Raw genomic sequence first — 12,374 nt, forward strand, 5'->3', positions numbered from 1 at the left:
CGAGACGCCTGGCAGCTTTGGCGCGCTGCTGAGTTATGTACTTCCTCACCTTAGGCTGTTGCCTTGGCCGCAGGACACTTGGCTTGATCATATGCTTTAAGATGTGGGCTATAACATTCTCAGTATCTAAACGTGTTTCTGCCTCGTATCATGCATCATTTTGGATTGATGGCTAAGAGGTTTACTGAGTGTCTTGATATCGACCAAGTCAATCTGGTAATTGGGACAACCCTGTCTGTGTTGCGATCGACCCATAGTTCCATCTTAAAGCTGTTCTTACATTAACATGCACTTTTCCTGGGGTATTCAGGCTTATCCAAGGTGATCATAAGTTGATGCTACTCTTTGGTGTCCGATGTGCTGTGTTGTGAATTGGTTTCGAGCTGAGATATTGGACTATGAATCTCGTCCGCGTGAGTGGCAGTGCTCATTATACTGTGCCCAACTAGGGCCACGAGAAGTCGGACATGATACATGTGTACATTCACAAACGCTACACACGGCAACGACGAACACATAATCCAACAAAAAGCAAGTTTAATTATATTACTAGGAGAGGGTTACGTAGTATAGTGGAACACAGGTAGGGTAATCGCAGCGCAGTGGAAAACCAAATAAAGCGAAAAGCAATACAAAAGATAGAACATAGGAAAAGGTATTGAGAACAACCGGATCGAGATAGTAGGAGAAGATCGTATCATCAGGGTCATGTAACTCACAGTCCTGTTGCTTCCCATAAATTTAGTTCGTCTTTTGCTGTCGTCAAATCTTGTTTACTCTCTTGCCAAGTCCCAGGCAGTAGGAGCAATGAAAGTTCCATTGCTGCCTATGGTAGGACGAGGAGCCCAAGAACCTCCAGTCTTCTCCTCAATTGGAGTAGCTGATTCAGAGAACTCCTGAGTAGGAGCAAATCCAGGAGTAGTAGGAGGGAACTCGCCAGGAACGTGCAATTGGCTGACGCTCATGTCAGTGTCGTGTCTGACGACCTTGGGAAAGAAGACACCAGTCTCGTGAGCTCCTTCAGCCTCAAGGCCACCAAGACCACCAGAGCTCTGAGCTCCGGAAGTCTCAGCGCCAATAGTAGATGATGTGTTGTATCGGACAAACTCAGGCGATTGAGGGACATTGGCAGATGATGGAATCAAGACAGGAAGGGGAGCGCTGCCAGTGTATGTGGCATACTGCTCTTCAGCGATAGTGTTGCTAGAAGGGATGTTTCTATCCTTCTGATTGTGATAGGCCTCAGATCCCAAAACGCCAGCACCTACACCAGCAGCGGCCGGGGCCATCCAATCGCTGTAGTTGGTGTTCTGCCTCACAGGCTTGGAGGCAGGAGCTAGAGATTGCGGTTGCTCGATAGGGCTGATGGGAACGTCGGCCTGGAGCTGGTGAGCTGGAGCTGCATGTTGGACGGGCAAGACAAACGTCTGAGTAGTGTGAGCAGCATCACTACGAGGAGCGGGAGTGTGGTTGAAGTTGTCAACGGGACTGGGCTGGTAAGAGTCGGGTGTAGAATCTCCTTCTCTCAAGGGCAGGGTCTCTCTGGCGTGGGCGACAGATCCTGGGGTGGCGGAAGTGAAGGCCGCTCTTTGCTGTGCGGGCAACTCCTCGTGAGTGGAGACTCCCTGCAAACGGTAAGGGTTGTCATCGTAATGAGTGGGCTCAATCACGGCAACGCCGGGAGGAAGAGCTGTGACACCGGGAATAGTGTTGTGGTCGGCTTCGTCAGACTCGCTATCTGGGGAAGCGGCCATGGTGCGAGGGATCTGCAGATCAGACGGGAATCGACCGCCTTGTGTATGTCAAGTCAGTCTAGACTCCAGCAAAGTTGGGGTTGACGCTATGAAAGGGGCAGCACATACTCACCTGGGACGGGGCGTTGGAGGCGTGTCTCGCCAATGGGCTGGTTGATGATGCTGGACTGGGCAGAGTAGGGGACCCGGTCAGCCTCGTCCTCCTCAAGCCCATCACTACTGATGCTATTGCGGTGGCTGTTTTGGCTAATGCTGCGCACGTGTTGGCGGACGAAGGCATTGCGCTCCTCGCCAGTCTTCTCGGTCAGAACTTTGATGGCCTCGAACCAAGCCATCATGGTCTCGTAAGACTCGGCACGGAAGACCCAAGAGTGACCACGGTGCATACCACCGCTCTGGCGGCCCTTGAGCATGAACTTGTGCGAAGAAGAGCCAGGCTCGGAGTGGGAGCCCAGCTTCTGGTCAGGCAGGTACAGCGACATGACGGGAGGTTGCGAGTAGATCTTGTCTGCCGACTTGAACTCGTGCAAGTGAGTTGGTGACAAGACATACCAGCCAGGCGTGTAGCTCTTCAGGTACTTGCTCTTGCGTTCCAGCATCCCAGCTCTGACCTCTGCGGCAGCGGGAGCGTACTTGCCCGGGTAATAGATATCCTCGATACGACGCAGGGGCAGTCTGGGATTGACAAAGTGAGGGTCCGTCTCGACAAAGCGCGACCATTCGAGATCCTTGGGCATGGCGATAGGGCCTCCGCGGAGCTGCTCAACAGTGTTGTAGGCATCGTCACCCTCACGCTTGAGGATGCTGGCCATGGCGTTGTAGGCCTTCTGAATCTCTCCTACGACGATAGACTCAAGTTCGCGACCGGAGCTCTCGAGGTTGAGGTATGCACGGTGGAGGTAGTTCTCCTCGTCAATCTGCTTCTCGACCATGCGGTCGACTCCCAAACGGACAATGAAAGGATCGGCTTTACTGCTGTCGTTGTGGTCCGCGTGCTGCAAGGCTTCGGCAAGTTGGTCTACAGCCTTGCGAGTTGCATCCTTCTCCTTGTCCACGGAGTTCTTGAAGTCGCCATTAAGACTCTTGATCTCCTTGATCTTCTGGCCCAGGTCGCTACGCAAGCCAGTGAGAGCAGAGATGACGTCTTGCTCGATGTCGCGCGACTTGTTTGACTCGGCGACGGAGTGCTTGTGGTAGTCGCCTAGAATGCGAGTTGCGTCGGCAAGTCCGCCATCGGTGATGAAGACCGAGGGGTGTGAGAAGTTGGACAAGACGTTCGAAACCTTCAGCAATGCTTTGCTACGAGTCTCATAGCTAGACTGAATTTCGCGGAAATATGTGATAAGTGACTTCAGAAGCGTGCGCCATGCTGGAACCCACGTTAGGATCGCAGTGAACAAGTGGCTCCAGATGCTACAACATACCTTGAAAACGGCTAGCAAGGATCTCGGTAGGACTGCCATGAGTAGGAATGGGAGTGGTCAAGGCACTGTTGTAATCGTCGCGAGCCCCCGGTGTACCAACTCCAGCGATGCTACCAGCCATGGTGCTTTTGCGGCTGCCGCTGCGACGAAGACTGGACTTCTTTTTCAAAGTGCCACTACGCGATGGGGTCGTGTCTCTGTATGCAGCAGTCGAAGCATTAGATGCGGAGCGATTGACGCCTCCGTCCTCGAGCACGATAGGGACTGGGTTGCCGACAGTGGTGCCGACTGTGATGGGACTTCCACCTTCTACGCAAGTAAGGTAAGAAGACGCAATTGTTACGCGTGTCGGTTCACTTACCATGCGCGAAGTCGTGCTGCGCTGCATTGCCATAGCCTATGCTCTGGATGTGATCGGTGGGCTGCGGCGCGGTCTCGTAGAAGCCATTTTGCGGCGGTGTTTGCGTGTACGAAGCCATATCGACCATTCAGCTACAAGATAATGATGGGGGTATCTCAGGAAGCAGGACACAACAATGAAATTGTATTTGGGAACGGGAAACTGAACGGTATCGCGAGGGAGATGGTCGCAAGATGATGGAATTGTGCGGAGATGGTCTTTCTCGACGTCAGTGCCCAGGCCTATCAAAATTCAATGACGTGGGCAGACCCTTGGCCGGTTTGTTTGGCACTCGATGCTGGGTGCCAACTAAAAACGGCCACCTGAGGACAAAGGCAGAAGGCAAAAAAGCCACTTGCGATCGTTGATCTGTCGACTGCTTGTTCTGGTTGCTCGTGTTTCACTTGGTGCCAAAGTCTGCTCCCGGAAGAGCATAGCAAATCACAAATCACTACGGCTGATCTTCATCTCGTTCGCCGATCAACCACATCACATCCCACAACTCTTCAAGCTTATCAACTCGTAATTTCCCCCAGCTCTTGCTTGTCTTTCAACCTACATGCAGCATGCATAGCTTTTCAGCGCCCACAACTCAACAGTAGAATGTCCTAGCCCTTTTGTGACGGAGAAAGAAGGCCTACAGGAACTCATGATGATGATAATGAGTACGCATACCACGACCCGCATGCATCCGACTTGGCAAAGAGGGCATGATCAATGGAGACCAATCACGCACCAAATCTCCACCTTTGGCCACCTTTTTGCTATGTTGACACACCAGTTTCAAGAGTTCACGGCTTGGGCAAAATTCTTGCAAAGGTAGGCCACGAAGCATTCGAGAAGCGGTGCCGTTGAAGAGCAATGATTACGCGGTTCGCTCGACAACGCAAGTCGTGCCGCACGGAATTCGACAACAACCCAAAATAGGCAACCCAGTCTGCGTCAATGCCATGAAGGAATATGTCATTAGAAGACTGACCGTGGTCCATTTGTTCGATTCGTTCTCAGCGATGGCACAACTGTAGACTTCCGATTCTTGCTGCTTGGTCGCTCCTCCGATTCAGGGAACGTGTGGGTAAAGTCAAAAGCTTGGCACAGCCGGAAGGACTATTGATCTTGTAGCCGCATAGCCGGACATGACGAGCGCAAAATGACATCTGCTGTATTGCAGGTCGTAGAATCATAGCACCAGGTCTCCTATTTTACACTTGTGGTCTCTGTTTGATTCGGTAAGGATTGCTTCGGCATCTCGACATCAAAAGATCTAGATGCCCCGTACCAAGCTTTGTGGCTGTCGGATGGTTAGGAGGACAAGTTCGTGGCAGTACAAAAATCGGACCGGGCGTCCGGAGTGGCTAGTGCGGATCGACAATGCGGAAATAGGCAAAAGTATCACATTGGCCAACACGCAAGCGAGCATCATGAAAGTAAACTCACTTATCTCGACATGTTACGGAGGTCGCGCAAGTCGCTGTTGCAGCTCGCGTTCTTTTGTGTAGTTATCTACATTATCGTATCGCTTCTACGACCGCCAGCGCCCAAGCTATACTTGTGGAACACAATCCGCTACCAAACAACAGCAGCTAGCCTTCCCGAAGCTCGAGGCACATGTCCCGGACTCGATGATAGCTCTAAGCCAGCTCTAGTAGTCTCATACGTCGCTGCGGATGGCGATACTGTCTGGCTCGAACGTCTCTCCTCGAAGTACAACCTCTGCATCTACAACGTCGACGCGCCTGCCGATTCGTCTGCAAGGAACCTTCGCGTACCCGCCAATCGTGGCCACGAGTCCATAACCTACCTTACTTTCCTGATCGATAACTACGACTCGATTCCACAAGCAGGCGCAGTGTTTGTGCACGGCAACAGGTTCCAATGGCATAACGACGATACACTGTACGACAATGCAGCCAGCTTGGCCGCTTTGAACGTCGCGTCCGCTCTAGAGCCCACTGGTTACCACAATCTTCGCTGCGACTGGAGCGCTGGCACATGTCCTAAGGATTCTGGTCCTGCGCAAGGAAGTCTCGAGACATATATCAACTCTATTTTACAGCCTTGGAGTGCTAGGTCTGCATCTGATGCTGCTATGCCTCAAGCATTTGCCGTCCTGTTTGGCGGAGACGACTACCTGAAGAACAGAAAGAGCAAGGGATTGAAACTGAGTAGAAGTGACCCTGTGCGCGCACAATGCTGCGCCCAGTTTGTTGTCTCCAGGGAGGCTATGCACCGCCATACGCGCGAAGAGTATCTCGCTATACGCCAATGGCTGCTCGATAGCTATGGCACATCACGCAACTCCAATGCTGCCCCTCGTGATGACCGTATTGCTGGGCGCATTCTGTCATATCTTTGGCATGTCTTGTTCATCCCACAAGAAGATGGGCCTGTAGATCTGGCCAAGCTGAACGAGCAGGCATGTCCGAGCGCTGCCGATTGCTATTGCCGTTTATATGGAAAATGTGATCTCAAGTGTAATGTTAGGGGCTGCTACGGACAATATCGTATACCGCCCTACATGCGTCTTCCTGACGACTGGGCCGAACTTCATGGAAACGACATTTACGAGCCCGCTGGTGTGAAAGCCCTTCACGGGAGACTGTACCCAAAAGCCTTCGAGCCTTGAAAGATGATTGCAGACTAGCGGCACTGTTCATAATTCTGTATATCCATAATCTAACGATCTCATGCTATTGTCTGTGTCTTCTTCTTTGGTTCTTTGGAAATGTACAAGCATTTGGAAGCAGCATCTCACCACCAAGTTAAGGTATACCTCGTCTGAACCTTCCAGATATGGCATAATCTTGGCAAGAAGCGCTCGGTTGGAACTGCCTGAACATCCTACCGCAAATCCAGCTTGCATACGATACGCGGACATGGCACGACATGGGCACCTTCCACACACTCTAATACGAAAAGTCCATCGTTGCGCCATGCTTCCATGCCCTCAACCCGCAGCAACGGGACGCGTAGGAACACTGCATGTTGCTGGACATGTACAGTGCGTCGCAAGAAATGCGACGCGACAAAGCCGACATGCACCGCGTGTGAATCGCGTAACATCACTTGCCATGGTTATGGCGATCGACCAAGCTGGATGAATGGTGGAGAAGAAGAGCAAACGGAATTGACCCTTATCAAAGATGCAGTCAAGAAGAACAGTAAACGCAAGAGAGCGGAAACCCTCCAAACCCAACAAGAAGAGGACCGCGCGAAAAGTCCAGCCCCAGTTAGCGACCCACAACGTGAAGAAGCTGATAGCCTACCCGGAAACTCGGACCAGAATCGAGAGCTACTGCAAGTCGAAGTGGACATTTCACCTTCGGTTCTCGAAGCAAGCTCCAGCCAAACTCCTTCAATAGCACCGACCCCAAGCGTGACCACGTACTTCCGGTTTGGGTTCCATCGCGAGGCGGAGCTGCTGATGCACTATCTGGATCATGTTTTCGCGCTCCAGTTTCGGTTCCATTCCCCTTCTGTGGCCAGTGGCGGTCGAGGCTGGCTACTTTGGTTGTTGACCGAAACAAAACCATTGTATCACGCAGCCTTGAGCTTAGGCGCTTTGCATCAACATTCGCTGCTTGCTCGTGCTGTCCGAGGGCAACGCTACCACGACACCCTGAACGAACTCAACGAGCATCACAATCGTGCCTTGCAAGAGCTCCAAATATTCTTGCAAAGTAGCTACGAGGACTCGGCTGGTGCAGCTTCAGGACGCAAGAGACGGCTGCAAATCCTTGCTTGCGGTGTTGAGCTGATCAGCTTTGAACTGTTTCGTGGTGGAACGAGTCAGTGGCAGGTGCACTTGGGCGCTTTGGCTACCGTCGTTCGCAGTATGTCATCTACAAACGATGCAGTCGATAGTGCTTCAGCAGGAGGTCTAACCCCTGGAACTCCTGATGAGACCCAATCTCATCGTCTAGAAGACACTGCTGAGAACTTCCTCGTTGGAGCCGTTTTGTGGTTCGATGTGCTATCATGTGCTTCTACAAATGACCCACCGCGTCTCCACACGCAGTCTGTGAACCTGTTGCAAGGAGAGATCGACCTAGCAACCATCATAGGCTGCCAATCCTGGGTTCCCTTGATCATTGGCGATATTGCAGCACTAAGTGCGTGGAAAGCGAGAGCAATGTCGACCAGCAGCCTTAGTTTCTGGAAGCTATTCGAACAAGGCAATCCGATTCGTGGACGTCTAGAAGTAGGCATTGCCGGCCTCCGTGCAGAAATTGATGAAGCATTCGCCGTGCTAGGGCTCTCGCACCTCGGGACTACGGGTGCCTATCTCGTGCTGACGAACCCTGGCGTCCAACAAGAAGCCATAAAGCGAGCTATCACACTCGTCTTTGCACACGCTGCCGAAGTGTATCTAAACACTGTCATTTCAGGAGCTAATCCAGAACTGGATGACGTTCGAAACAGCGTGATCAACACTATGGACGCTCTGCAAGAAATGCAATTCATCTGTGATGCACAAGCTCTCCGAAGTCTTATTTGGCCAATCTGTATCGCTGGCAGTATGGCTGAAGATGTGCCAACCCAGTCATATTTCCAAAGTCTCATACAAGGCCTTGGTGATGAGGCCCACAACTTTGGCAACTCCACGACTGCTCTCCAAGTCATGCAGAAATGCTGGACCTCTCGCGGCGACAAGTCAAGATCGTGGGATTGGGCTACTGCGATGGAATCTATGGGACAACGAGTGCTCCTTGTGTAGTTTCACAGTACGGAATATCAGCTAAAGGTTAGATCAAACCCTCGCTTTACATGCTGAATACATGACCGGAGCCAGAGCCGATTGAATCGCATCGTGGCTATTTAGACTTCACTTCACGACCCCTAGCTTTGATACAATCTAGGGGTGCGCGCGGTCAGTGACCGAGGCGGTTACCGACGTTTCTGACCAGGTCGGTGACGTTACACCGACGGTCAGTTTGTCAGTTTGCCACTTCCGTAATTAGCGCCGGATTTTGATGGAAATAGCTAGCCCGCGAGCTTGGCAATATCTGAACAATATTTGCTAGCGTTTGTACTGTAGAACTGATGGTCGATATCCACGTCAATGGGCAGTCAGTTCCTGAGCTCTATCTACCAACGTACGGTGCGAAATTCTCAGTATCTAGCTCGATGTTTTGCTGCGTATTCGATTGCGTTGCTACGCTCGATTTCATCGTCGGTATGAAGTACCTCGCGTACATGCTCGTGGAAGGGCGTACAACCGACTAAATGAGCACGTCGACGCTTGTTGAGCTCACTCGCCATGGTGAATTCGCGAGACCAAACGCAGGTAAAGCTCAATTTGCCCGGTATTTCGCTCGAGTTTGTGGAACTGGCATGCCAGATAACCCTTCGTTGGAGGCGTGGTTGCGCGAGAGGTCAGAATTGAGTGATTTTGCCACTGCGGGGAGGTCAGTGACCACGAAAATCGTCGTTTTGGTGGTCACTGACCATGGTCGGTAACTGACCGTCAGTGACGGCCACCGACGTCAGTTAAAGCACCACTAATTACAACCATCTCGAAAGGTCACTTCCATAGACGCTGTCTCCCACAATAGCACGAATGATATGAGCCACCTTACGAAGCGTACGCAGCAGGCAGGCGGCTTATGTGTAGCCCGTCCGCTAGATCTTGCAGCGTGATGATGGGCCCTGCATGAGACACGCGACACGCAACACGCAATACGCAATACGCAAAGATTCGAACGAAGCTGAATCTTAAAAGTTCCTTCATGTAACCTCGAGAATGACAATCATGGTGAATCCGAGCTTGTAGTTAGTTCTTACTTTAAAGTACGTTGACAAGCTCTTCTGACTACAAATTCATAGAATCTCCGCTGTTCCTTTACGTTCCGTGCTGATTATCACTTTGTTCAACGATACTGTCACGATGGTCAAGTCCAACGAATTTGAGAGCTTGCACAAATCCAGGAGTGTAGATACACTTGAGGATCCACGACCGCCACCACCTTACTCCGATATCCATGAACATAGTTATCACGTCGATCATGACCCCGAGTGTGTATCACTAGAAACAGACGCTCCATACCACATCAGAGGTAGAATCAGACCGCATCACCTGTAGATATACCACTAATGGCTTGGGATACAGACGATGGACGCATTGACATCGACTATAATTCGCGCTTAGTGCGAACCTTCTCGAATTTCTTCCCTTCCACGGTACCCGAAGACTCACAGTCAGCTCCTCCTGACTACGACTTCAAGGTCCCGCCGAGTCAGACATGGGATATTAAACTTAACCTCGTCATCCAGGTCGTGGGTAGTCGTGGAGATGTACAACCCTTCATCGCTCTGGGTTGTGAACTACAGAAATATGGACACAGGATTCGGCTCGCAACTCACGATATGTTTGCCTCATTTGTACGAAAGGCTGGTCTTGAATTTTACCCCATAGGAGGTGATCCGGCATCACTAATGGCCTACATGGTCAAGAACCCAAGTCTCATGCCATCCATGAAGACAATGATGTCGGGTGAGATTGGTCGCAAACGTCAGATGGTCGCAGAGATGTTGTCAGGCTGCTGGGACTCGTGCATCTTGCCTGATACACTGACAGATGAGCCCTTCGTTGCCGATGCCATCATCGCAAATCCTCCGAGCTTTGCACATGTGCATTGTGCACAAGCCTTGGGTATCCCAGTGCATCTCATGTTCACGATGCCTTGGAGCGCCACCCGCGCTTTTCCTCATCCACTAGCAAACTTATCAAACGTCGACGGCGACCATGCGGCAGCCAATTACTTATCATATCATGTGGTAGAATGGATGACGTGGCAAGGGTGAGTTGGTATCCGGTGGAAGTGCACACTTGTTCTCCCGCATGGCTTACTATCTCTACAGGTTGGGTGATGTGATCAATGATTGGCGCGAGAGTATTCAGCTTGAGCCTATCAACTTGCTTGATGGACCTGCTTTGGCCAAGATGCTCAGAGTTCCATTCACGTACTGTTGGTCACCGGCATTGGTACCCAAGCCTCGCGACTGGCCCGAGTATATCGGTAAATTCATCCTGGCGCATTCTCACGTCTTCATGCACTAATTCCTGGCTGCAGACGTCTGTGGATTCTTCTTCCGGGACACACCAAAATACACGCCGAAGTCTGATCTCGCCGACTTCTTAGCCGCAGGACCTCCGCCTGTGTACATTGGCTTCGGCAGCATCGTGCTCGACGATCCAGCAAAGATGCTGGCCACAATTCTCGAGGCCGTGAAGATCTCTGGTGTTCGGGCCATCATCTCGAAAGGATGGTCGGAGCTTGGAGGCGATGCGGGCGAGAACATATACTACATTGGCGACTGTCCTCATGAATGGCTATTCCCACGTATGGCAGCAGTCGTACACCATGGTGGTGCAGGCACCACCGCTTGTGGTATCAAGAATGGAATTCCGACGCTCGTCTGTCCGTTCTTTGGAGAGTGAGTCAAGCAGGATTTATCGCGCCGATTTATGCTGACAGCTTACCTTTTGCAGTCAACCTTTCTGGGGCCATATGATCGCTAGTGCGGGTGCTGGGCCTGAACCTTTGGCCCCTCGTGATATGACTGGTATCACGCTCGCTGAAGCCATCCGATTCTTGATCAGGGACGAAACAAAGGCAGCAGCGATGGCAATTGCTCAGCGTATGGAGAGCGAAGAGGGAGTCCGGGCTGCAGTCGACTCTTTCCACAGACATCTCCCTGTCGAGATGATGAAGTGCGATCTGATTCCAGACCAGCCAGCTGCTTGGATTGTGAAATCAGGCCGCAAGCAGATTAAGATGTCGAAAATGGCGGTTGAGGTCATAACATCGCAACGCAGTGGATTACGCAAGGACCTCAAGACGTGAGTTGGCTGTGTTGGTATTTGTGTTTCCTCTACTGACATGCTCCTAGCTACCAGTCGAAACCCATCACGATAGAACCCACTCGTTGGGATCCCTTGAGCGGTGGAGCCTCTGCTGTACTAGCTACATCCATGGATCTTACAGGTTGCATCACCGGTATGGTTACCCAGCCGATCAAAGTATACGGCGACGAGAAGCGAAGACAAAACAGAGCAGATGCAATCGGCGCGCTAGTTGATGGACAACGACTAGATGTGCCCGACCTCAAGAGCTCAGGCGCAAGCATTCGTACAACCACATCAACAAACTCACGTAGATCAGAGCGTTCAGCAGGAGGCCAAGCAGCGTTGGCAGGAGTTAAAAGCATCGTCAACTTTGCCCCCAAAGCGTTAAAAGGGATGACAGTCGACATTCCAATGGCTATAACAGAGGGTCTTCGCACGGCGCCGAGACACTACGGCGATAACGTTCGAGACAATGGCAAAGTGACTGGCGTAGGTAGTGGCTTTGCAGTCGCTGGCAAGACATTTGCATGGGGCATGATAGATGGTATATCTGGTGTAGTTGTACAACCTTACAAGGAGGGCAAGAAGTCAGGAGCCTCAGGCGTGGCAACAGGTCTTGGTAGAGGGTTGGCTGGACTGGCAACAAAGACTGGAGCTGGAATGTTTGGTATGTTCGCGTACCCAGCAGCTGGTATTGCCAAGAGTGTACGTTCTGCGGTGTACAGTCGCACACGGAAGCTTGTCGAGGCACAGCGCGGTGCTGAAGGTCAATGGATGGCTGAGCACCAAAAGTGGTCGGCAAGCGAGGTCGCCGCTCTGATGGAGAAGTTCGACGCTTTGGGGTCTCAAGATGGTCGGAGAGCAAAAGGAAAGGCCAAGCAATGAGAACAGCCCAATGCTTCTCACCTTGATACAGCTTACTCAAACCATGTTTGCAAGATGGAACT

General features: G+C 51.6%; 4 protein-coding genes across 4 annotated transcripts; 3 read left to right on the top strand and 1 right to left on the bottom strand.

The window, feature by feature from the left end:
- Positions 1–1,554: 1,554 nt before the first annotated feature.
- AUEXF2481DRAFT_329684 (uncharacterized protein) lies at positions 1,555–4,043 on the bottom strand. The gene is made up of 5 exons (XM_013486723.1): positions 3,849–4,043; positions 3,540–3,796; positions 3,179–3,487; positions 1,863–3,123; positions 1,555–1,792 (listed from the first exon to the last, which is right to left on the bottom strand). The coding sequence occupies exons 2-5, from the start codon at positions 3,664–3,666 to the stop codon at positions 1,774–1,776; spliced, it is 1,716 nt and encodes a 571-aa protein (XP_013342177.1). The 5' UTR covers positions 3,667–3,796; positions 3,849–4,043; the 3' UTR covers positions 1,555–1,773.
- A 955-nt stretch (positions 4,044–4,998) lies between these two features.
- On the top strand, positions 4,999–6,269 carry AUEXF2481DRAFT_41903 (uncharacterized protein). The gene has a single exon (XM_013486634.1). It carries the CDS (start codon positions 5,026–5,028, stop codon positions 6,202–6,204), a length of 1,179 nt encoding a protein of 392 aa, XP_013342088.1. The 5' UTR covers positions 4,999–5,025; the 3' UTR covers positions 6,205–6,269.
- Positions 6,270–6,519: 250 nt separating this feature from the next.
- On the top strand, positions 6,520–8,295 carry AUEXF2481DRAFT_31234 (uncharacterized protein; the record flags this gene model as incomplete). Its single annotated transcript, XM_013486576.1, has 1 exon — positions 6,520–8,295. The coding sequence occupies one exon, from the start codon at positions 6,520–6,522 to the stop codon at positions 8,293–8,295; it is 1,776 nt and encodes a 591-aa protein (XP_013342030.1).
- A 1,376-nt stretch (positions 8,296–9,671) lies between these two features.
- Positions 9,672–12,312, top strand: AUEXF2481DRAFT_6735 (glycosyltransferase family 1 protein; the record flags this gene model as incomplete). The annotated part of the gene is made up of 5 exons (XM_013486533.1): positions 9,672–10,378; positions 10,440–10,597; positions 10,652–11,015; positions 11,071–11,421; positions 11,472–12,312. The coding sequence occupies 5 exons, from the start codon at positions 9,672–9,674 to the stop codon at positions 12,310–12,312; spliced, it is 2,421 nt and encodes an 806-aa protein (XP_013341987.1).
- Positions 12,313–12,374: the final 62 nt, after the last annotated feature.

Source organism: Aureobasidium subglaciale (assembly GCF_000721755.1).
Source record: "Aureobasidium subglaciale EXF-2481 unplaced genomic scaffold scaffold_16, whole genome shotgun sequence".
Classification (NCBI taxonomy): Eukaryota; Fungi; Ascomycota; class Dothideomycetes; order Dothideales; family Saccotheciaceae; genus Aureobasidium; species Aureobasidium subglaciale.